Source organism: Taudactylus pleione, unplaced genomic scaffold (assembly GCF_031769625.1).
Source record: "Taudactylus pleione unplaced genomic scaffold, aTauple2 ptg000968l, whole genome shotgun sequence".
Taxonomy (NCBI): domain Eukaryota; kingdom Metazoa; phylum Chordata; class Amphibia; order Anura; family Myobatrachidae; genus Taudactylus; species Taudactylus pleione.
In genome coordinates this window covers 126,291-152,996 of record NW_028285369.1, presented here as the reverse complement: position 1 = coordinate 152,996, position 26,706 = coordinate 126,291, and the positions used below count along the sequence as shown (strand labels likewise).

The 26,706-nt window shown below is 43.7% G+C and overlaps 2 protein-coding genes across 5 annotated transcripts in view; one reads left to right on the top strand and one right to left on the bottom strand.

Moving 5' to 3' along the window:
- Positions 1–1,307: 1,307 nt before the first annotated feature.
- LOC148454900 (uncharacterized) lies at positions 1,308–11,606 on the bottom strand. 4 transcript variants are annotated; one of them, XR_015874569.1, is made up of 3 exons: positions 11,522–11,606; positions 5,454–5,645; positions 2,704–2,787 (listed from the first exon to the last, which is right to left on the bottom strand). XR_015874569.1 is itself a non-coding variant. In XM_088460627.1 (2 exons), exons 1-2 carry the CDS (start codon positions 4,593–4,595, stop codon positions 1,784–1,786), a joined length of 1,524 nt encoding a protein of 507 aa, XP_088316753.1. In that variant the 5' UTR covers positions 4,596–4,659; the 3' UTR covers positions 1,308–1,783. The 4 variants fall into 4 exon arrangements, 2 of the variants coding, with proteins under 2 accessions (XP_088316753.1, XP_088316754.1); XR_015874570.1 differs by lacking the exon at positions 2,704–2,787 and adding an exon at positions 4,920–4,999; XM_088460627.1 differs by lacking the exons at positions 5,454–5,645; positions 11,522–11,606 and adding an exon at positions 4,076–4,659 and having other exon boundaries at positions 1,308–2,787.
- Positions 11,607–11,911: 305 nt separating this feature from the next.
- Positions 11,912–26,706, top strand: part of LOC148454898 (uncharacterized) — a 72,173-nt gene continuing 57,378 nt past the window's right edge. The window contains exons 1-7 of the mRNA XM_088460632.1: positions 11,912–11,949; positions 16,734–16,883; positions 18,911–19,102; positions 19,415–19,493; positions 19,613–19,710; positions 19,866–20,121; positions 20,999–22,216. Coding sequence (XP_088316758.1) covers positions 16,806–16,883; positions 18,911–19,102; positions 19,415–19,493; positions 19,613–19,710; positions 19,866–20,121; positions 20,999–22,216 — 1,921 coding nt within the window. The 5' untranslated portion in view covers positions 11,912–11,949; positions 16,734–16,805. The remainder of the gene's footprint in view (positions 11,950–16,733; positions 16,884–18,910; positions 19,103–19,414; positions 19,494–19,612; positions 19,711–19,865; positions 20,122–20,998; positions 22,217–26,706) is intronic.

Here is a 26,706-nt window from a genome sequence, read left to right as displayed (position 1 = left end):
TGTTACTAGGTATCTTATTTACTCGACAGACTGTGTCCATTTGTTTTGATACAATGTATCTAGTTTCTCCATGACGCGGTAGAGAATAGCTTCTCTCTGAGCTGCTACTGAAATTCCACTTATCTTAGTGATATTGCATCTCAATTATACGTGATGCATTTTATTAAACATCTTATGTGTTGTTATATTTCCCATGTATATATAGTTGCTGCAAAGTATAGCTGTCTCCATGCCTAGTGTGACCAGCCCGTGAGACACAGCTCACCCTCATTGCAGAAACCTCTACACTTCCTTGTGACATCTCTGGTAATATCAGTGTTTCCACTAAATCCCGTCTTACAGCAAATCACTAGGTCTTACACCTAGGCCATCACAAAACATGTGCACCACCGACAGGACAACTGGTCACTATTCCAGCTTTACTCACAATGTACAAAAACACTCAGGTCAAACAATGTGGTAAACACTAACAAACAAGCGCCACACGCAGCTGTGTTACCCCACATGGACGTCAAACAGGTTCGTGCGGCGTTTGGTTTTCTTACTTGTTACCAAACTCTTTATCTCATATATTTGTAGGTGTATAACAAAGCTTGTATGGTCCTTTCTGTGATTTCCTCGCTACCAAATAATCTTCATCTCCTGACCCTGCACATTACTGGTGGTGTCACCACTGTGGGAGATGACGGTGCAGGACATACTAAGGACAATCTGTAAATGGCCATGATGACAGATTAGTTATGTCCCTATATTACATCATGTGGTCTTGTTATTACACAAATAGGCTAATAGCACAATAATAATCTAATCCAGAGCTTCCAAACTACGCCATACAGTCAAGGGTGTAAGGATATCCATGCTTGAGTCCAAATGGTTAATTCAAACTGACTGAGGCACTAAATAAGCCAACTGCGCTCAAGCATGGATATCCTTAATACCCGTCCTGTAATAAGAGAAGTTTGGGAACCTCTGATCTGATAGAATAAGGAAACTGAAAGCCATTACATGAGGAACCTGTTGGAGCTCTATGTTGGTAACATCCGTGTGGATATATAATAAAGTGTAATATATTAGTATATAGGAGCTGAGTCACCCGTGGACACATGATGACGATAGTTACACAGATAGAGCGAATATTTGCCATCACGCCTACATATAAGTCACACTGCGCACACACAGCGATCACATTGCAAATACGGACGCACAGAGGGAACAGGGGGGTGGACAGAAAACTGCAGGCGTGTCTGTCCATGTGATCGCCATGTCATGGGCATAAATTAGCCATAACGATGGCAGCTGTAGCATGAGACCTCTCTGCGTGTCAGGAGAGCTGCAGTGTTTGCGGCTGGTCAGACCTGATGTAAATGCTGCGTGACTACTTGATATGCGCCGATGGTACCGATGATTACACAGGAGTGCGACATTGAACAATGAGAAGGCAGCAGTGGGCGTGGTTATGGCGGCTGTGCCTCGGCATTAGCATATATTAGCACCTGCGATCTGTAAGAGACTGCAGCTACATTTGCTTATGCTGCTGAATCAGGCCCATAGTGTGATAATGTAAATGTAATTTATCCTTCATCAAGCAGGGACAACAATCTAGTGTAATATTATATTTATGCTTGTTCTGATAATTCCCAATGATATTACAGTACTGCAAATATCGCTGCAATTTCTATTTCATTGTAAAACATTTCCCACACTCAGAACATGGAAATGGTCTCTCACCTGTGTGAATCTTTGTTTGTCTAGTAAGAGCACCTCTGATTATAAAACATTTCCATCACTCACAACACGGAAAAGGCCTTCCAGCTGCGTGAACTCTCTTCTGATGCATAGAAAGACTCTTCTGCTTAGTAAACCCTTTCCCACACTGAGAACATGAAAATGGCTGATCACCTGTGTGTCTTCTCTTATGTGTAACAAGATCTGATTTCTGTGTAAAACTTTTCCCACAGTCAGGACATAGAAATGGTTTCTCACCTGTGTGACTTCTCAGATGTCTAACAAGACTTGATTTATGTATAAAACATTTCCCACACTCAGAGCATGAAAACGGTTTCTCACCTGTGTGACTTCTCTGATGTATAACAAGAACAGATTTGTGTGTAAAACATTTCCCACACTCAGAGCATGAAAACTGTTTCTCACCGGTGTGACTTCTCTTATGTGTAACAAGATGTGATTTCTGTTTAAAACATTTCCCACACTCAGAACATAAAAAAGGTTTCTCACCTGTATGAATTCTCTGATGTGTAACAAGATGTGATTTATCTATAAAACATTTTCCACACTCAGAGCATGGAAATGGTTTCTCACCTGTATGAATTCTCTGATGTGTAACAAGATGTGGTTTATCTATAAAACATTTCCCACACTCAGAACATGAATATGCTCTCTCACTTTTGTGAATCTTTGTATGTCTAGTAAGACCTCCTCTCATTATAAAACATTTCCCGCACTCAGAACACAGAAAAGGCCTTTCAGTTGCGTGTCCTCTCTTCTGATGTTTAGAAAGACTGATCTGCTTTGTAAAACCTTTCCCACATTCAGAACATGAAAATTGTTTAACACTTGTGTGATCTGAACTATTTGTAACGCAACCATGATAATCTTCATCGTTAGAAGGATCAGATGATATATCTGCACTATGAGATGTTGAATGTATACTAGGAGTAAAGGGGTTTTCTCCTGGAGAGTCCTGTGAGAAGCTATTATTGTCTAGGTCACAATTTGGAGATAATATGAGTCGTCTCCCCGAGTTAGTCCTGCGGCTGTGTCCATCTGCTGGGAACAGAATAATTATATGGGAATTAGCACCCCTGCAGAACTATACTATACTGTGTAACTTTAATAAGAAGTGCCCAGTTGTACCCCTACATCCCCATACTGTGTAACTCTAAGAAAAATGTGCCCAGCTGTACCCCAACATCTCCATACATTCAGTGACTTCATCAAGTATTTGCTGATGATTGTCAAGAGGCGGTTTAGGTGTAGGAGTAACACTGGCCGGGGAGTAGTCCGTAAAAAAGACAAATCTCCATCTCGGCATATGTAACAGAGTGCAGGCATGGTCTATACATTATATCACACACAGGACATACTAGCTGCACCCTGCTGTGTCCTCACACTCTCCATATCTCCATCTCAGTATGTGTAACAGAGTGCAGGCATGGTCTATACATTATATCACACACAGGACATACTAGCTGCACCCTGCTGTGTCCTCACACTCTCCATATCTCCATCTCAGTATGTGTAACAGAGTGCAGGCATGGTCTATACATTATATCACACACAGGTCATACTAGCTGTACCATGCTGTGTCCTCACACTCTCCATATCTCCATCTCACTATGTGTAACAGAGTGCAGGCATGGTCTATACATTACATCACACACAGGTCATACTATTCTGCTGTGTCCTTACACTCTCCATATCTCCATCTAAGTATGTGTAACAGAGTGCAGGCATGGTCTATACATTATATCACACACCCAGGTCATACTAGCTGCATCCTGCTATGTCCTCACACTCTCCGCATCTCCATCTCACTATGTGTAACAGAGTGCAGGCATGGTCTATACATTACATCACACACAGGTCATACTATTCTGCTGTGTCCTTACACTCTCCGTATCTCCATCTAAGTATGTGTAACAGAGTGCAGGCATGGACTATACATTATATCACACACAGGTCATACTAGCTGCACCCTGCTGTGTCCTCACACTCTCTGGATTTCCATCTCAGTATGTGTAACAGAGCGCAGGCATGATCTATACATTATATATTACACACAGGTCATAATAGCTGCATTCTACTGTGATCTCCATCTTAGTATGTGCGATACACCAGATAGTGTGGGGAGGAGACTGGTCAGATCTCTGGGCTGGTAACACACAGTGACATGATGTAAGGGGGAGAGCAGTAGTATCATAGGGGCTGATGGCTCCCAACTCTCCCACTGGGCAGATACATTTACTTCATTAGTTTGTACTGACAGAGGAGGGTGAAAGATAAGAAACTGAACAAGGAGAATGTGACTATTCTGTAATAAGTGTTTATTACGCACCTGTGCTGATATCTTTAGGGATTTCCTCCGTCTTAAACTGCTGATTGCCCCACGCAAACGTCTCTGCTTCTCCCTCTATATCTTCTGCTTTCATATCAGTCACATATGTCTCTTCTTCTCCCTCTATATATTCTGCCTTCATATTAGTCACATACATATCTTCTTCTCCCTCTATATCTTCTGCCTTCATATCAGTCACATATGTCTCTTCTTCTCCCTCTATATCTTCTGCCTTCAGATCAGTCACATACGTCTCTTCTCCCTCTATATCTTCTGCCTTCATATCAGTCACATATGTCTCTTCTTCTCCCTCTATATCTTCTGCCTTCAGATCAGTGACATAAGTCTCTTTTTCTCCCTCTGTATCTTCTGCCTTCATATCAGTCACATACGTCTCTTCTCCCTCTATATCTTCTGCCTTCATATTAGTCACATACGTCTCTTCTTCTCCCTCTATATCTTCAGCCTTCATATCAGTCACATACGTCTTTTCTTCTCCCTCTATGTCTTCTGCCTTCATATCAGTCACATACGTCTCTTCTTCTCTCTCTGTCTTCTGCCTTCATATCAGTCACATACGTCTCTTCTCCCTCTATGTCTTCTGCCTTATTATCAGTCACATACGTCTCTTCTTCTCCCTCTATATCTTCTACCTTATTAGCCTGAGCTGCACCCTAAACAAAAATTGATTTGTTTTTTTAATGTTTGATTTCATTAGTTGAGATTAGACAGTATAATATCAGTGTATAAGACACACATAGCTTCTCTGCAGATCATATAGTGACAGTCACTGTGGTATATTGGTGAGACCCTAAATCCCATCTACCTGATGCTCCTGTGGGATCCTGTGAGTCTCCTCTGTACAATCCTGTGAATAAAGAGGACGGGGACATCTCTCTGGGGTCTTTCTGTTACTGGGTCCATCTGTAGGAGACACACCGTGACTGAGTACATTGTATATATGTGAATATCAGGTGATGTGTGTATATAGGGGGCCCCCATACCTGCTCTCCCCTGTACAATAAATGACAGTCTCCTCTTGCCCAGTGATGCAAGGGGCCGATGATTCTCCATCATCACGTCCTTGTACAGACCATTGTGTTCCACTACATACACCCCCTCCTGCATGGAGACATAGACAGTGACATCCTGACACCTTATAGGAACCTGACACACACAATGATACAGTCATCGCCCAGACACATCTCCTGGTGTTACTGTATAATGTCCCATTCCCAGCAGTCACCTCTCCAGTCATCACCCAGACACATCCCCTGGTGTTACTGTATAATGTCCCATTCCCAGCAGTCACCTCTCCAGTCATCACCCAGACACATCCCCTGGTGTTACTGTATAATGTCCCATTCCCAGCAGTCACCTCTCTAGTCAGCAGCTGAATGATGTTCTTGGTGAGTTCCAGGATCTTCTGGTCATTGTGTCTCTCATGTATGAGTGAGTAAAGTGGAGGCACCGTGATGGGACTCTGGGTCCTGCTCAGTCCTCCTGACACATGGGGTTGGCTGCTGGGTGTCTCATGCTTATCGGATGTCTTCTTTAGTACTGTATAACCCTTTGTATTGGGGGAAACATGGAAAGGTCACTTAAACTCTATTTAAATGAGACTGTTTATTCAGGTGTACATTCAGGTGTTTATTCAGGTTTACATAATATACAAAAAAAACTCTATTTTACAAATACTTATCTTGTAACAATCTCCTAAATACAGGAAAATGAAGAGTATATAGGATATCCTGCAGCTCCGACATCTTTGGGTCAGTGACAACATACTGTGAACAATGTACTAAGTCCAAACTCTAGTAAGGACTGTGGGACTGATACTATATCTGAGACTGGCTACCTGCTGCTCGCTTATTACTATAGACAAAAAATGTCACTGTGACACCCCAGATCCCCTCACCTCCCCAGTCATGTCCCTGTATTATTACTATAGATATAAGTGATGTCACTGTGACACTCCCAGATCCTCTCACCTCCCCAGTCATGTCCCTGTATTATTACTATAGATATAAGTGATGTCACTGTGACACTCCCAGATCCCCTCACCTCCCCAGTCATGTCCCTGTATTATTACTATAGATATAAGTGATGTCACTGTGACACTCCCAGACCCCCTCACCTCCCCAGTCATGTCCCTGTATTATTACTATAGATATAAGTGATGTCACTGTGACACTCCCAGACCCCCTCACCTCCCCAGTCATGTCCCTGTATTATTACTATAGATATAAGTGATGTCACTGTGACACTCCCAGATCCCCTCACCTCCCCAGTCATGTCCCTGTATTATTACTATAGATATAAGTGATGTCACTGTGACACTCCCAGACCCCCTCACCTCCCCAGTCATGTCCCTGTATTATTACTATAGATATAAGTGATGTCACTGTGACACTCCCAGATCCCCTCACCTCCCCAGTCATGTCCCTGTATTATTACTATAGATATAAGTGATGTCATTGTGACACTCCCAGATCCTCTCACCTCCCCAGTCATGTCCCTGTATTATTACTATAGATATAAGTGATGTCACTGTGACACTCCCAGATCCCCTCACCTCCCCAGTCATGTCCCTGTATTATTACTATAGATATAAGTGATGTCACTGTGACACTCCCAGATCCCCTCACCTCCCCAGTCATGTCCCTGTATTATTACTATAGATATAAGTGATGTCACTGTGACACTCCCAGATCCCCTCACCTCCCCAGTCATGTCCCTTTATTATTACTATAGATATAAGTGATGTCACTGTGACACCTCCAGATCCCCTCACCTCCCCAGTCATGTCCCTGTATTATTACTATAGATATAAGTGATGTCACTGTGACACTCCCAGATCCTCTCACTTCCCCAGTCATGTCCCTGTATTATTACTATAGATATGAGTGATATCACTGTGACACTCCCAGATCCCCTCACCTCCCCAGTCATGTCCCTGTATTATTACTATAGATATAAGTGATGTCACTGTGACACCTCCAGATCCCCTCACCTCCCCAGTCATGTCCCTGTATTATTACTATAGATATAAGTGATGTCACTGTGACACTCCCAGGTCCTCTCACTTCCCCAGTCATGTCCCTGTATTATTACTATAGATATGAGTGATATCACTGTGACACTCCCAGATCCCCTCACCTCCCCAGTCATGTCCCTGTATTATTACTATAGATATAAGTGATGTCACTGTGACACTCCCAGATCCTCTCACCTCCCCAGTCATGTCCCTAAATTAGTATTATTATTACCATTATTATTACCAGTTATTTATATAGCGCACACATATTCCGCAGCGCTTTACAGAGAATATCTTACCATGCACATCTGTCCCTGCCCCAGTGGAGCTCACAATCTATATTCTACCACATGCTCGCACACATACACACAATGGTCAATTGTGTGGGGAGCCAATTAACTTACCAGTATATTTCTGGAGTGTGGGAGGAAACCGGAGTATCCGGAGGAAACCCACGCAAGCACAAGGAGAATATACAAACTTCACACAGTTAGGGCAATAGTGGGAACTATAGATATAGGTGGTCACTGTGACACTCCCAGATCCTCTCACCTCCCCAGTCATGTCCCTGTATTATTACTATAGATATAAGTGATGTCACTGTGACACTCCCAGATCGCCTCACCTCCCCAGTCATGTCCCTGTATTATTACTATAGATATAGGTGGTCACTGTGACACTCCCAGATCCTCTCACCTCCCCAGTCATGTCCCTGTATTATTACTATAGATATAAGTGATAACACAGTGACACTCCCAGATACCCTCACCTCCCCAGTCATGTCCTGTATTATTACTATAGATATAAGTGATGTCACAGTGACACTCCCAGATCCCCTCACCTCCCCAGTCATGTCCCTGTATTATTACTATAGATATAAGTGATGTCACTGTGACACTCCCAGATCCCCTCACCTCCCCAGTCATGTCCCTGTATTATTACTATAGATATAAGTGATAACACAGTGACACTCCCAGATACCCTCACCTCCCCAGTCATGTCCTGTATTATTACTATAGATATAAGTGATGTCACAGTGACACTCCCAGATCCCCTCACCTCCCCAGTCATGTCCCTGTATTATTACTATAGATATAAGTGATGTCACTGTGAAACTCCCAGATCCACTCACCTTCCCAGTCATGTCCCTGTATTATTACTATAGATATAAGTGATGTCACTGTGACACTCCCAGATCCCCTCACCTCCCCAGTCATGTCACTGTATTATTACTATAGATATAAGTGATGTCACTGTGACATTCCCAGATCCCCTCACCTCCCCAGTCATGTTCTTGTATTATTACTATAGATATAAGTGATGTCACTGTGACACTCCCAGAACCCTTCACCTCCCCAGTCAGCAGGTATATGATCTCCAGGGTGAGATTTAGTATCCTCTCAGTAATGTGACTTTTGTCCACGTCCATCCTCAGTGATCAGTTATTTATAGAGGACAGGTCTCACCCTTACGTGACTTCTAGTAAAGATTCTAGTGTTCCTCACGTGTCTAAAAGTAAATATAATAAATATCAGAGTACATGTAACATATTAATTCAGGAAACACTGATTAACTAATAAGCCCTCCTCTTTCCAGAGCCATATCACACACTGGCCCTGATTCAGAGCCGGACGCTCTGAAAGAGCGCTCGCTCTGAATCAGGGAGTTTTTTTTTTTGTGCGGCCTCCTGGCCGCTCGCATAGCTGTGGGTGACCACCCACAGATATAGCGAGTGGCCAGGTTGATGGTCGCGATGGTCAAGACTATCGCGACCATCAGGCTTGCGACGAGACCCTTGTGGTAGGGTCTCGTGGCCGCAAGCCACAGAGAGATTTCGGCTCTAACACAGCCAGAATCTCTCCACTGACATCACTCGTGATGTCAGTGGGGCCGCCCACAAACGACAGGCGTTCATATGGGAACGCCTCCGTTTGGATAGCCACCCCCCTGGCCCGCCCACCAAAGGGGGCGAGCTGTCACTCAACATCGTCAGCTCGCCCCCTTTGTTGCAAGACCCGGAGCGACGGAGTGCCCGGGTCTCGCGCCTGCGCACGACAGGGTCGGCTCCGTCATGCGCATGCGCTCGACAGAGCCGGCTCCGTCGTGCGCATGCGCTCGACAGAGCCAGCTCCATCGTGCGCATGTGCTCGACAGAGCCAGCTCCATCGTGCGCATGTGCTCTGGGCCACCATCGACCCGGTTTCAAGTGCTCAGCGCTTGCGACCGGGTCTGAATCAGGCCCTCTGATCACTATACACAGGACAAACTGATATCACACACCTGATATACACAGGTCACACTGATATTACACATCTGATACACACTGATCACTATACACAGGTCACACTGATATCACAAACCTGATACACACTGATCACTATACACAGGTCAAACTGATATCACACACCTGATACACACTGATCACTATATACAGGTCACACTGATATCACACAACTGATACACACTGATCTCTATACACAGGTCACACACCTGATAACCAGTGATTACTACACAGAGTATAAAATACACAAGTACACAACACCATATGACAAGATATTTCCCCAGGTCAGATCCCTCACAGCCCACCCACCTTTTCCTCCTCATTCCACCCTCAGGTCATTCTCCCCAGTAACCTGGGATAAAGTCTCTGCCCCCATCATCTTACCCTACTTCTCTGCTCCCCCTACCCCATTATACACCCTCCAAGAGCGCACCACATCTCCCAGCCCAGCCTCTCTCCCCCACTACTGCCCTATTCCTCTGTCTCCTAATATCTGGGTGACTTATGTACTATCACCCATCTTATTTTCTCTGCTCCCTCATCTGTAATAATTACTGAGTGTCAGCAGTGTTATACAGTCTGTGACTGTGCAGCCGCCCTGTCCTGCTGGATTACACAGTTAGCCAACCAGGATGTACGTTACATGTGTGACAATCCTGCCAGCCATGTGTATGTAGCATAGGGGAGAGGCTGAAGCATTTATTGGAAGATAATCCCTTACACACTGAAGATCTAGAACAGTGTTTCTCATCTCCAGTCACCAGGGATTCCTAACAGGGCATGTTTTCTACATCTCCTTACTAGTGGTTCATTACTGACTGACACAATCTAAATGATCCAGAGGTGGTGATAATTATCTCACTGGTGATTTTGTGAGGAGACCTGGAAAACATGCCCTGTTATGGTTCCCTGAGGACAGCACTGGGAAACACTGGTCCCCACACACAGGGTAGTGTAATAGAGAAAGTGCTGGGAGCAGAGGGAGCTCCATACAGGTTGGTGATAATTAGAGGAATAAAAAGAAAGCTAAGAAAGCCTCAGACAGGTGAGGAGTCAGCAGGGCCTATTACAGAGGACGTCTGTGCATCTTATACATCACCCGGTGTACACTATGGTGTCTCTCTGTGTATTCTGTCACTTCCACACTAATAACCACCTACTGAGGGTACTGACCACCAGCTACAGCTGATACGTTCTGTATGGGGGGTCTGAGTGCACCAGACACCTCCCTATCTCTATAGTCTGTTACCCACCGAGCAGTGACTGCTCCACCTGTATTATATGTAACACCAGGGTCTGCTCCACCTGTATTATATGTAACACTAATAACCACCTACTGAGGGTACTGACCTCCACCTACAGCTGCTACGTTCTGTATGGGGGGGTCTGAGTGCACCAGACACCTCCCTATCTCTATAGTCTGTTACCCCCCGAGCAGTGACTGCTCCAGCTGTATTATATGTAACACCAGGGTCTGCTCCAGCTGTATTATATGTAACACTAATAACCACCTACTGAGGGTACTGACCTCCACCTACAGCTGATACGTTCTGTATGGGGGGGTCTGAGTGCTCCGGTCACCTCCCTTTCTCTATAGTCTGTTACTCACCGAGCAGTGACTGCTCCATCTGTATTATATGTAACACCAGGGTCTGCACCACCTGTATTATATGTAACACTAATAACCACCTACTGAGGGTACTGACCGCCAGCTACAGCTGAGACGTTCTGTATGGGGGGGTCTGAATGCACCGGGCACCTCCCTTTTTCTATAGTCTGTTACCCACCGAGCAGTGGCTGCTCCAGCTGTATTATAGTAACACCAGGGTCTGCTCCACCTGTATTATATGTAACACCAGGGTCTGCTCCACCTGTATTATATGTAACACCAGGGTCTGCTCCACCTGTATTATATGTAACATTGGTGTTTGATCTACCTGCTTGATAGTAAGGCAGCACCAGAAACTGCTACAGCTACAGAAATCTGATTCACCAGTATTATAATAACAGACCACTAAAACCTGCTCCACCAGTATTATATATTACACCATAGCCTGCTCTACCTGTATGATGATAATGCAGCACCACAACCTACTCCCCCTATATAAAAAATAGTAAACCCCCTTACCTACTGCCAGACACAGCAATGGCCGCTCTCTGCCTTTTCCTTATGGGAGGAGCTAGATCCCCATCAGTTTGAAACGCCCCTTCCATCTCATCTCCCTGTAGCTATGGCTATACCATACTGACCGCCCTCTCATTCCCCTCAGTGCGGTGATTGGCAGCAGCGAGTAGCCAATCAAGCGGCACAAAGTAGGAGGGACGTCCTGTAACCAGAAGCCACCTGTACCAGCCGCTCACAGCTTCATCACTAGAGTAATAGCAGTATAGTCTAATGGTGTCCTCATGTATGGTGACTGGCGGCCATATTCTTATAGTCTCCCAGTCACAGAACAGAGGGGGCGGGGCCACAGGGGCTTTAGCTGCCATTTTGTCATAGACATGCCGGAGCCAGCCAGGTAGAGGCAACTAGAGGCAAGTGTCCGGCAACAGCAGGTAACGGTGTCCTACTATACAGGGGGAGCTGCCTGTGGTGTCCTGTTATTATACAGGGGGAGCAGCCTGTGGTGTCCTGTTAATATTATTATTATACGGGGGGAGCAGCCTGTGGTGTCCTGTTATTTTTATTATACAGGGGGAGCAGCCTATGGTGTCCTGTTAATATTATACAGGGGGAGCAGCCTGTGGTGTCCTGTTGTTGTTATTATTATACAGAGGGAGCAGCCTGTGGTGTCCTGTTTTTATTTCTATACTGTGGGAGCAGCCTGTGGTGTCCTGTTATAATTGTACAGGAGGAGCAGCCTGTGGTGTCCTGTAATTATTATTATACAGGGGAGCAGACTGTGTTGTCCTGTTATTATTATACAGGGGGCGGAGCCTGTGGTGTCCTGTTACTATTATACAGGGGGAGCAGCCTGTGGTGTCCTGATAATATTATTATTATACGGGGGGAGCAGCCTGTGGTGTCCTGTTATTTTTATTATACAGGGGGAGCAGCCTATGGTGTCCTGTTAATATTATACAGGGGGAGCAGCCTGTGGTGTCCTGTTGTTATTATTATACAGAGGGAGCAGCCTGTGGTGTCCTGTTTTTATTTCTATACTGTGGGAGCAGCCTGTGGTGTCCTGTTATAATTGTACAGGAGGAGCAGCCTGTGGTGTCCTGTAATTATTATTATACAGGGGAGCAGACTGTGGTGTCCTGTTATTATTATACAGGGGGCGGAGCCTGTGGTGTCCTGTTACTATTATACAGGGGGAGCAGCCTGTGGTGTCCTGATATTATTATTATACAGGGGGCGGAGCCTGTGGTGTCCTGTTACTATTATACAGGGGGAGCAGCCTGTGGTGTCCTGATAATATTATTATTATACGGGGGGATCAGCCTGTGGTGTCCTGTTATTTTTATTATACAGGGGGAGCAGCCTATGGTGTCCTGTTAATATTATACAGGGGGAGCAGCCTGTGGTGTCCTGTTGTTGTTGTTATTATTATACAGAGGGAGCAGCCTGTGGTGTCCTGTTTTTATTTCTATACTGTGGGAGCAGCCTGTGGTGTCCTGTTATAATTGTACAGGAGGAGCAGCCTGTGGTGTCCTGTAATTATTATTATACAGGGGAGCAGACTGTGGTGTCCTGTTATTATTATACAGGGGGCGGAGCCTGTGGTGTCCTGTTACTATTATACAGGGGGAGCAGCCTGTGGTGTCCTGATATTATTATTATACAGGGGGCGGAGTCTGTGGTGTCCTGTTACTATTATACAGGGGGAGCAGCCTGTGGTGTCCTGATAATATTATTATACAGGAGGAGCAGCCTGTGGTGTCCTGTTATTATTATACAGGGGGAGCAGCCTGTTGTGTCCTATAATTATTATTATACAGGGGAGCAGACTGTGGTGTCCTGTTATTATTATACAAGGGGAGCAGCCTGTGGTGTCCTGTTATTATAAATATACAGGGGGAGCAGCTTGTGGTGTCCTGTTGTTATACAGGGGGAGCAGCCTGTGGTGTCCTGTTAGTAATAATTGGGAGCAGCCTGTAGTGTCCTGTTATTATTATACAGTGGGCGGAGCCTGTGGTGTCCTGTTACTATTATACAGGGGGAGCAGCCTGTGGTGTCCTGATAATATTATTATCCAGGAGGAGCAGCCTGTGGTGTCCTGTTATTATTATACAGGGGGAGCAGCCTGTTGTGTCCTGTTATTATTGTACAGGAGGAGCAGCCTGTGGTGTCCTGTTATTATTATTGTACAGGAGGAGCAGCCTGTGGTGTCCTGTTATTATTATACAAGGGGAGCAGCCTGTGGTGTCCTGTTATTATTATAAAGGGGGAGTAGCTTGTGGTGTCCTATTGTTATTATTATAATATAGGGGGAGCAGTCTGTGGTGTCCTGATATTATTATACAGGGGGAGCAGCCTGTGGTGTCCTGTTATTATTATTATACAGGGGGAGCAGCCTGTGGTGTCCTGTTATTATTATTATACAGGTGGAGCAGCCTGCGGTGTCCTGTTATTATTATTATACAGGGGGAGCAGCCTGTGGTGTCCTGTTATTATTATTCAGGGGGAGCAGCCTGTGGTGTCCTGTTATTATTATACAGGGGGAGCAGCCTGTGGTGTCCTATCATTATTATTATACAGGGGGAGCAGCCTGTGGTGTCCTGTTATTAGTATTAAACAGGGGGAGGTACCTGTGATGTCCTTTAATTATTATACGGGGAGCAGCCTGTTGTGTCCTGTTGTTATTATTATACAGGGGGAGCAGCCTGTGGTGTCCTGTTATGATTATACAGAGGGAGCAGTCTGTGGTGTCCTGTTATTATTATACAGGGGGAGCAGCCTGTTGTGTCCTGTTGTTATTATTATACAGGGGGGAGCAGCCTGTGTTGTCCTCTTATTATTATACAGGGCGAGTGTCCTGTTATTATTGTACAGAGGGAGTGACACGTGGTTTCCTGTTATAGCAGCAGCTGCAGAGTAAGAATAACAGTAATGAGAGGTCAGTGAATAACACATAATAGGTATAACATGTATGTACTGTATATACCATATGATACATAACAAGAGCTGGGGAAGGATATAAGGCTGCACTCCCTGAGCTGTAACTAGTAAGGTATAATTAGCGCCAGTATCCATCCAGAGGTCAGTATTACACCCACATTAGCAATAAGACAAGTCAGCAGCCTCCTAAGGGCGACCGTGATGTCCTAATTATAAGCAACCGTCAGGGGAAATTGTGGTTGTGCTGTCAGGTGTTATTATATAATAGGAATGAGGTAAGAGTATATAATAATAACACATTACATTTATTATAGACAATAACACATAAAACAAACCAATCCACTTAAAAGTATAATGTCATTCTCTCAGGTGTATATCTTTATGCTACAAGAAAATATAGTTAAACTCTCTTCAGTTACCGGCGAAAATGGCAGCTTTTTTCGACATCGCTGAAATCGGACAATTTTCGCCAAAAGAAACGGAAAAAATGGCTGATTTTACCCAAATAACAGGCGATAACGGCAAACAGGTGAAAATGGCGAAAAAAAATGGAAAAAAGTTTTCTCCATCCAGGATCTGGATGAAAAAAAATGCTAAATCTCTATTTTTTACTAAAAATATGGGGAATTCTTTCAGAAACCTTTGGACACCCCCCCCCTAATGAGAAATGAACCCCCCAAAATGTTGTAGGTTGCAAACGTTGGTAAAAAAACGGCGCACAAAATTTGGGTGAAAAAAAACAAACTTTGAAAATGATAGAAATCTTTTTTTCCCCAGGAAATTACTGTACGTTAAAATGGGCGCAAGTATTTTTTTGTGTCGTAAATATGCAATTTTAAAAACCTTTAATAAACCGCCTTCTGTAACCAAATGTGATGTTTAAAACATCCGAAAAATCAGACCCGATACGTTAAAACCATTTTCAGTGATTTTTTTTTATTCACCCAAGATCTGCGCGGTCGTTTTTACCAAAGTACGAAACTTACTAAAACATTTGGGGTAATTTATGATTAGAGGATGTGTCCAAAGGGTCTGTGATCTCTGTGCCAGGTACATGACATATTATATCCCCTTCTACCAATGATCTTATTACTGACCATGTATTATCCCTGACTCAGCTATCGCACAGTAACTCTCTTCTCTCTCGGGCTGGTAATGATTATAGTCAGAGGAATGTGACATTTATACCTTGTGTCACTATGTACAAACGTATTACTACAATCCTAATACTCTGTTACAGGAGCTCTCTGCACAGTTACTGGGTGTGTAACTATATTTCCTTGTAACATAGAGATATACACCTGAGAGACTGACATTATACATCTAAGTGGATTGGTTTGTTTTATGTGTTATTGTCTATAATAAATGTAATGTGTTATTATTATATACTCTTACCTCACTCCTATTATATAATAACACCTGACAGCACAACCACAATTTCCCCTGACTCCCTGAGCTGAGACTGTCTGTCAGGGCGTCTTGTTATCCTGAGCAATAGAGACTCTCTCAGAGACAGCCAGTGGCTGTGACAGTCCCCAGATCCTCAGAGTGTCACTGATTACCCCCAGGACATGTCTCACCCCACCCTACGCTGCACACACACGGCCGGCAGGCTGGTCACACATGTAACATACATCTGAGGTGCGGTCATTTGTCATTTCATCATTTGTGCAGAGTGACTGATGGGATTCTGTATTGTGTAACCCTTTGTGTGTCCCCTGGGCTGCCTGCTGTCCTATCCCTGTGTTATTAACCTCTTCTGTTCCCTTCCCCCTCCCCTGTGTTACTGACACCTCTGTACAGCTGTTACACCCCCTGTTGCTCTGTATTCCTACGTTACTTCCCCTCTCCCCATATCTGCACCCCTTCTGCTCTCCTGTGTACTCTCCCCTCACACCCCTGTTACCTGTATGACCTCAGTATAGTCACAGACTCAGTTTCTGGAATAAATTTAAAACAAAATAAAAAAATCCCAACATCCCTAATTCATGTGTTTGTAAAAGATTCACGTGGAGCAAATTGCACCAAATCTGTGTCTGGGAGGAATAAGACCCCCGGCCAGGAGAGGAGCATTGGTGTAACCTTATACAGTACAGCGTTGTGTGATGGCCTCTGAGGAGCCTTATGGGGCTGGGTCACAGGAACCTCTGACAGACACTGACCAGGGCTCTATGGCTGGGGGGAAAGGGGAGACTTACTGGTCACTCACTGTTACATGTCTGACTGTGTTACATGTGTTCTCTGTGATGTGTATTATATTTATTCTATTTATTCCTAGATAGTTCTGCTGTGAGGAACCAAAGTCTTTATTACACCTCACACATTCTGTATTCTCACTGATTCACTGAAGATGGACAAGGACGGGAGTCACAGGACTGAGAGGATCTTACATCTCACCCTGGAGATCATCTACGAGCTGACTGGGGAGGTGAGAGGATCTGGGGGTGTCACAGTGACATCACTTATATCTATAGTAATAATACAGGGACATGGCTGGAGAGGTGAGAGGATCTGGGGGTGTCACAGTGACATCACTTATATCTATAGTAATAATACAGGGACATGGCTGGAGAGGTGAGAGGATCTGGGGGTGTCACAGTGACATCACTTATATCTATAGTAATAATACAGGGACATGACTGGGGAGGTGAGGGGATCTGGGAGTGTCACAGTGACATCACTTATATCTATAGTAATAATACAGGGACATGACTGGGGGAGGTGAGAGGGGATCTGGGAGTGTCACAGTGACATCACTTATATCTATAGTAATAATACAGGGACATGACTGGGGAGGTGAGGGGATCTGGGAATGTCACAGTGACATCACTTATATCTATAGTAATAATACAGGGACATGACTGGGGAGGTGAGAGGGTCTGGGAGTGTCACAGTGACATCACTTATATCTATAGTAATAATACAGGGACATGACTGGGGAGGTGAGAGGATCTGGGAGTGTCACAGTGACATCACTTATATCTATAGTAATAATACAGAGACATGACGGGAGGTGAGGGGATCTGGGAGTGTCACAGTGACATCACTTATATCTATAGTAATAATACAGGGACATGACGGGAGGTGAGAGGATCTGGGGGTGTCACAGTGACATCACTTATATCTATAGTAATAATACAGGGACATGACTGGGGAGGTGAGGGGATCTGGCAGTGCACAGTGACATCACTTATATCTATAGTAATAATACAAGAACATGACTGGGGAGGTGAGGGGATCTGGGAGTGTCACAGTGACATCACTTATATCTATAGTAATAATACAGGGACATGACTGGGGAGGTGAGGGGATCTGGGAGTGTCACAGTGACATCCCTTATATCTATAGTAATAATACAGGGACATGACTGGGGAGGTGAGAGGGTCTGGGAGTGTCACAGTGACATCACTTATATCTATAGTAATAATACAGGGACATGACTGGGGAGGTGAGGGGATCTGGGAGTGTCACAGTGACATCACTTATATCTATAGTAATAATACAGAGACATGACTGGGGAGGTGAGGGGATCTGGAAGTGTCACAGTGACATCACTTTTATCTATAGTAATAACCGAGCAGCAGGGAGCCAGTCTCAGATATAGTATCAGTCCCACAGTCCTTACTAGAGTTTGGATTTAAGGCCTGATTCAGAGCCGCTCGCAATTAGCGCTCTCTCGTTCAGAAAAAGGGGGTGGCTATTCAAATGAACCGTACGCTCTTTGCGGTCTGTTGCCGCCTCCATGTCTGAACGAACAAGCAAAACATAAGCTCGTTTATTTGATAAAAACGCCCCCTGGCCGCTCGATTCATACGTCATGTCCGCTATTTATTAGATTAATCGAGTACATCGAACAGCGAATGAATTGCTCGCTATTCTTGTGGTTGGTTTTTCCTACCACAATATTGTGAGCAGTTCTGGCTATAAAAAAACCAAGTGACGTGGTCAATGATGCTGCTTTGTTAATTATGCACACCCATAAAACGCCCGCTTTGACCTTTAAGCACGCCTGCGTTCTGATCTCCACTCCGTTTTCAAGCACCTTCCCCTGTTACCACCCACATACGCCTCATTCTGTCACTCAAAATAGCAGGCATTCGCTATATAGCGAACAAACAATTTTCGGCCACACTGACTGTTTCGCGCACGCGTACTAAAAACTGTACGCATGCGCAGATGTGCAAATATCGCTCGGAACGAGCGTACTGCCGCTTACGAGCGGCTCTGAATCAGGCCCTTAGTACACTTCACAGTATGTTGTTGTCACTGACCGAAAGATGTCGGAGCTGCAGGATATACTATATACTCTTCATTTTCCTGTATATAGGAGATTGCTACAAGACAAGTATTTGTAAAATAGAGTTTTTTTGTATATTATGTAAAATGAACACCTGAATAAACAGTCTCACTTAAATGGAGTTTAAGTGACCTTTCCATGTTTCCCCCAATACAAAGGGTTATACAGTACTAAAGAAGACATCCGATGAGCATGAGACACCCAGCAGCCGACCCCGCGTGTCAGGAGGACTGAGCAGGACCCAGAGTCTCATCACGGTGCCTCCACCTCACTCACTGATACATGAGAGACACAATGACCAGAAGATCCTGGAACTCGCAAACAAGATCATTCAGCTGCTGACTAGAGAGGTGACTGCTGGGAATGGGACATTATACAGTAACACCAGCGGATGTGTCTGGTTGATGACTGGAGAGGTGACTGCTGGGAATGGGACATTATACAGTAACACCAGGGGATGTGTCTGGGTGATGACTGGAGAGGTGACTGCTGGGAATGGGACATTATACAGTAACACCAGGGGATGTGTCTGGGTGATGACTGGAGAGGTGACTGCTGGGAATGGGACATTATACAGTAACACCAGGGGATGTGTCTGGGTGATGACTGTATCATTGTGTGTCAGGTTCCTATAAGGTGTCACTGTCTATGTTTCCATGCAGGAGGAGGAGTATATAGAGGAACACAGGGGTCTGTACAAGGACATGATGATGGAGAATCACAGGCCTCTCACATCACTGGGTAAGAGGAAACTGTCATTTATTGTACAGGGGAGAGCAGGTATGGGGGGCCCCTATATACACACATCACCTGATATTCACATATACACAATGTACTCAGTCACTGTGTGTCTCCTATAGATGGACCCAGTAACAGAATTACCCCAGAGAGATGTCCCAGTCCTCTTTATTCACAGTATTGTACAGAGGAGAATCACAGGACCCCACAGGAGCATCAGGTAGATGAGATTTAGGGTCTCACCAATATACCACAGTGACCGTCACTATATGATGTGTAGAGAAGCTGTGTGTGTTTTATGCACTGATATTATACTGTCTATTCTCAATTAATGAAATCAAACATTATTAAAAAAACAAAACCATTTTTGTTTAGGGTGCAGCTCAGGCTAATATTAAGGTAGCAGATATAGAGGGAGAAGAAGAGACATATGTTACTGATATGAAGGCAGAAGAAATAGAGGGAGAAGAAGAGACGTATGTGACTGATATGAAGGCAGAAGATATAGAGGGCGAAAAAGAAACGTATGTGACTGATATGAAGGCAGAAGATATAGAGGGAGATGCAAAGACGTTTGCGTGGGGCAATCAGCAGTTTAAGATGGAGGAAATCCCTAAAGATATCAGCACAGGTGAGTAATAAACACATTACAGAATAGTCATTCTCCTTGTTCATTGTCTTAACTTACACCCTCCTCTGTCAGTACAAACTAATAAAGTAAATGTATCTGCCCAGTGGGGGAGTCGGGAGCCATCAGCCCCTATTATATACTCCTGCTCTCCCCCTCACATCATGTCACTCTGTTACCAGCCCAGAAATCTGACCAGTCTCCTCCCCACACTCACTGGTGTATCTCAGATGCTGAGATGGAAATCACAGTAGAATACTGCTAGTATGACCTGTGTGTGTGATAATGTATAAACCATGCCTGCACTCTGTTACACATACTGAGATGGAGATCCGGAAAGTGTGAGGGCACAGTAGGATACAGCTAGTATGTCCTGTGTGTGATATAATGTATAGACCATGCCTGCACTCTGTTACACATACTGAGGTGGCGATCCGGAGAGTGTGAGGAAACAGCACAGCTAGTATGACCTATGCTGAGATGGAGATTTGTCTTTTTTACGGACTACTCCCAGGCCAGTGTTACTCCTACACCTATACCTCCTCATGACAATCATCAGCAAATACTTGATGAAGTCACTGAGTATATGGAGATGTTAGGGTAAAGCCAGGCATGTCTTATTAGAGTTACACAGTATGGGGATGTAGGGGTACAGCCAGGCACGTCTTATTATAGTTACACAGTATGGGGATGTTGGGGTACAGCCGGGCACGTCTTATGGTTACACAGTATGGAGATGTTGGGGTACAGCCGGGCACATCTTATTATAGTTACACAGTATGGAGATGTTGGGGTACATACGGGGACTTCTTATTATAGTTACACAGTATGGTATGGTTCTGCAGGGGTGCTAATTCCCATATAATTATTCTGTTCCCAGCAGATGGACACAGCAGCAGGAATAACTCGGGGAGACGTCTCATATTATCTCCAGATTTTGACCTAGACGATAATAACTTCTCACAGGACTCTCCAGGAGAAAACCCCTTTACTCCTAGTATACATCCAACATCTCATAATGCAGATATATCATCTGATCCCTCTAACCATGAAGATAATCCCAGTTGCGTTACAAATAGTTCAGATCACACAGGTGATAACCCATTGTCCTGTTCTGAATGTGGGAAAGGTTTTACAAAGCAGATCAGTCTTTCTAAACATCAGAAGAGAGTACACGCAGCTGAAAGGCCTTTTCTGTGTTCTGAGTGCGGGAAATGTTTTATACTGAGAGAAGATCTTGCTAGACATACAAAGATTCACAAAATTGAGAGACCATATTCATGTTCTGAGTGTGGGAAATGTTTCTTAGATAAATCACATCTTGTTTCACATCAGAGAAATCACACAGGTGAGAAACCATTTCCATGCTCTGAGTGTGGGAAATGTTTTACATATAAATCATGTCTTGTTAAACATCAGAGACATCACACAGGTGAGAAACCTTTTTTATGTTCTGAGTGTGGGAAATGTTTTATACGGAAAGCACATCTTGTTAGACATCTGAGAATTCACACAGGTGAGAAACCATTTCCATGTCGTGAGTGTGGGAAATGTGTTGCACAGAAATCAGATCTTGTTAAACATAGGAGAAGTCACACAGGTGAGAAACCATTTCCATGTCCTGAGTGTGGGAATTGTTTTACACAGAAATCATCTCTTGTTATACATCAGAGATCTCACACAGGTGAGAAACCATTTTCATGCTCTGAGTGTGGGAAATGTTTTGCACAGAAATCAGATCTTGTTAAACATAGGAGAAGTCACACAGGTGAGAAACCATTTTCATGTTCTCAGTGTAGGAAAGGTTTTACTAAGCACAAGAGTCTTTCTATGCATCAGAAGAGAGTTCACGCAGCTGGAAGGCCTTTTCCATGCTCTGAGTGTGGGAAATGTTTTACACAGAAATCACATCTTGTTACACATCAGAGACTTCACACAGGTGAGAAACCATTTTCATGCTCTGAGTGTGGGAAATGTTTTACATATAAATCAAGTTTCGTTAAACATCAGAGACATCACACAGGTGAGAAACCATATCCATGCTCTGAGTGTGGGAAATGTTTTACAAATATATCCGCTCTTTTTAGTCATCAGAAACGTCACACATGAGAAAAACAATGTGTATGAGCGTCTAGAAATATATAGAAATTGCAGCGATATTTGGAGCACTGAAATAATAATTGGGAATTATCAGAACAAGCATAAATACAATGTTAGCCTAGATTGCTGTCCCTGCTTGTTGAAGGGTAAATTACATTTGCATTATCACACTATGGGCCTGATTCAGAAGCAAATGCAGCTGCAGTCTCTTACAGATCGCAGGTGCTAATATATGCTAATGCCGAGGCACAGCCGCCATAACCACGCCCACTGCTACCTTCTCGTTATCATCCAATGTCGCCCTCCTGTGTAATCGGTACCATCGCCGCACATCAAGCAGTCACACAGCATTTACATCAGGTTTGACCAGCCGCAAACACTGCAGCTCTCCTGACACGCAGAGAGGTCTCATGCTGCAGCTGCCATCGCTATGGCTAATTTATACACACCCATGACATGGCGATCACACGGACAGATACGTCTGCAGTTTTCTGTCCATCCCCCCGTTACCTCCCCCCAAACGTCACCCTGCCACTCACTATGTGATGTATTCTTCTGTGCGTCCGTAATCGCAATGGGATCGCTGTGTGTCCGCAGTATGACTTATACGCAGGTCTGATGGCAAACATTCGCTCTATCTGCGTAACTACCATCATTATATCCTCTGCTGAATCAGCCCCTATATACTAATATATTACACTTTATTATATATCCACACTGATGTCACTAACATAGGGCTCTAAAAGGTTCCTCATGTAATGGCTTTCAGTTTCCTTATTCTATCAGATCAGAGGTTCCCAAACTCTTCTGTTACAGGCCAGGTATTAAGGATATCCATGCTTGAGCACAGGTCACCTAATATCTCAGCCAATTTGATTTAACCATTTGGACTCAATCATGGATAACCTTAAACCCTGGCCTGTAATGGGGGAGTTTGGGAAGCTCTGTATTAGATTATTATTGTGCTCTTGGCCTATTTGTGCAGTAACAAGACCATATGATGTAATATAGGGACATAACTAATCTGTCACCATGACAATGTGCTGGGGATGTAATATGGGAAGTGGGAAACTATGACATCATGTGATGACTGGGCTGTAAGTGACGGGGTGAGATGGGCGATATAATGACATCTGTGACCTCTGATTTTATCTCGCTGGATCCAGTATTCTCTGGTTGGGTTTCCTGGTAAATGGATCTCTAATCTCCTTACAGCAGTCTTATGTCTGGTTCCTTCTAATTAGATCCTCTGTAACCTACTATTTACACTGTTCCAAAAGATATGAACATTAATATCATGATCACTTATGTAATTTATACATTATTAGATAATGTAACTTGTGTTGGGACACAGGAAGCTGCTGGTCCTGGTATAAACCACTAACAGTAATGTCCATTAAGTGCATCAGGCTCCCGATATCCCCAGCAGAATACAGATGTGAGCAGGGTACGTAGTAATAGAGGAATAATACAGGGACATCACAGGATAAGTAGGATCAGTACAGATTGTCCTCAGTATGTCCTGCACTGTCTCACCTCCCACAGTGGTGACACCACCAGTAATGTGCAGGGTGAGGAGATGAAGATTATTTGGTAGTGAGGAAATCACAGAAAGGACAATACAAGCTTTGTTACACACCTACAAATATGAGCTCAAAGTGTTTGGTAACAAGAAAACCAAACTCCGCATGGACCTGTCTGATGTCCATGTGGGGTAACACAGTTGCACTTGTTTGTTAGTATTTACCACACTTATTGACCTGAATGTTTTTGTACATTGTTAGTAAAGCTGGAATAGTGACCAGTTGTCCTCTCTGTGGTGCACATGTTCTGTGATGGCCTAGATCCTTGGTGGCTAACCTTGACACTCCAGATGTTGTGGAACTACATATCCCAGCATGCACTGCTACCATTTTGCTATTAGGGCATGCTAAAACTGTGGCAAGGCATGCTGGGATATCTAGATCCACAACATCTGGAGTGTCAAGGCTAGCCACCACTGGCCTAAATGTAAGATCTAGTGATTTGCTGTAAGACGGGATTTAGTGGAAACACTGATATTACCAGAGATGTCACAAGGAAGTATAGAGGTTTCTGCATGAGGGTGAGTTGTGTCTCACGGACTGGTCACACTAGGCCACAGCTGGCAGGAGAAAATAACAGAGATAGGGACAGGGCAGTCAGTTATAGACCAGGGTACAAGCCGAGGTCAGGGCCACCGAAGAACAAACGTCAGACATAAGCTGGGTCGGTATTTGTCAGTCAGACAATTACTCATTCAGAACTGGATATAAACTGACGTAAAGCTGTATTACTCTGTCACTTTAGGTACCGGTGATTATAGGTATATATATTGGGGTTGCACCAGCTCTTTGTATTCCTAGTTTCTTGTTATGCAGTTATTTATTGTTCTGTGTTTTAGCTTTTTCCTAACTCTGCCTTTAGTATCTTTATACTGTGACTGTCTTAGTAAAATATTTAAACAGAGCGCTGTCGACACAATCTAGATAGATTATATATAATAAATATTCCTAGCGCTGTAAGGCCAAGAGGAACTTACTGTGAGGGTTCAATAATAAATTGACGAGAAAAAACACACAGGTCTTGCGCTGCTAGGAATAGTATCAAAATTTTAATAAAATATCAAAATATTAAATAATAATAAATACATATATATGGCACATAAATATAGGAACTAAAAATAAAGGAAGAAAATATAATACAGCATCATAACATAGATTGAAATGAATATCTAAACCAGAAATCCAAGATTCTCAATTGTAGCAATCAAACAATGTATCTCTTCATATGAAAAGAAACGTAGTATCTTATGTTCGAATCAGTCATGTATCCCCTGTGAGAGAAAACAAATAGATCTATTTGTGGTTTGAATTAATTCCTTGAATAAGGCAGGGGGCTCACTTAGCGTACTGATAAGTCCCGTTGGTAACAGCTGATGTAAACACTCCCAGTTATAACATATTCTGGGATCCTGATATCTGCCGTAATAAAACTGGGCTGGATGTAATCAAAAGACAATCGTCACACTATAACTAGCGCGTGTTCACACTGTATTTCCAAGTGGATAAGCAGTAATAAGTACCTGGTCCGTCCGAGCGTCCTCGGAACAATGCGGGGACCAGAGCTCCACTAGCGGCAGTGTCCGAGTGAGCGGTGGCTGTCCGGATCAGCCGGGTGCTCAGCCCAAGAAAGAGCAGCAGGTACAGATGAGCCCTTGAATCAGGCCCTCAGTGTGAACACGCTAGTTATAGTGTGACGATTGTCTTTTGATTACATCCAGCCCAGTTTTATTACGGCAGATATCAGGATCCCAGAATATGTTATAACTGGGAGTGTTTACATCAGCTGTTACCAACGGGACTTATCAGTACGCTAAGTGAGCCCCCTGCCTTATTCAAGGAATTAATTCAAACCACAAATAGATCTATTTGTTTTCTCTCACAGGGGATACATGACTGATTCGAACATAAGATACTACGTTTCTTTTCATATGAAGAGATACATTGTTTGATTGCTACAATTGAGAATTTGGATTTCTGGTTTAGATATTCATTTCAATCTATTTTATGATGCTGTATTATATTTTTTTCCTTTATTTTTAGTTCCTATATTTATGTGCCATATATATGTATTTATTATTATTTAATATTTTGATATTTTATTAAACTTTTGATACTATTCCTAGCAGCGCAAGACCTGTGTGTGTTTTTTCTTGTGACTGATTTAGTGTCCATTTCTCATACCCAAACAAGAAAGGTTTTGTCTTACACGTGTGCCCCTCTTTCCTGTCTCCTGTCACTGTGACACCGCTCTGGTGTTGGGGATTTGCTCTCTGATGGGCACCTGCATGGATACACTGGCCTGTCCTGTTATTACCTCCTATCATGATATATATCAGCATTTTATTAGTACATATGTATTAGATAATATGTAATCTCTATTGTATGTGTGCCATGGAGGGAATGACAGCACTGTGCGAGTATCATATCCTGCAGCTTATAATACATGAGTAATACAGAAATGACACATTGTACACAAGCCATGAATAATAACAGGAATTGCTCTGTATGAGTAACTGGACGTTACAGGACTATTATGTGCAGGATGTTACTCTCATCATTAATGTAAGGACCATATTATACCAAAGAGAGAAAGCCAGGACAGCTATTCCTCATGGATGGCTCCTAATATGTACAGACCCCACCTGATGGAAAATACCAGGATGCTGCACATCTCTGAGCGTTGGATGTATGATCTGTTATCTATATACAGGTGCACAGCACAGCGTCACTGCACCAGTATGCCGGGAGCCTCACATCATTACTGTGTTCTGTTACCTAGCTGTATCCATGTCAGTCTTGTCTGATCATAGTTGTAATGGAGTTACATTAACTGAAATACTCTGTGTTGCAGTTACAGTTTTCTTTAGTTACAGATTTCCAGCACCACCCACCTTATCTGCTGCTT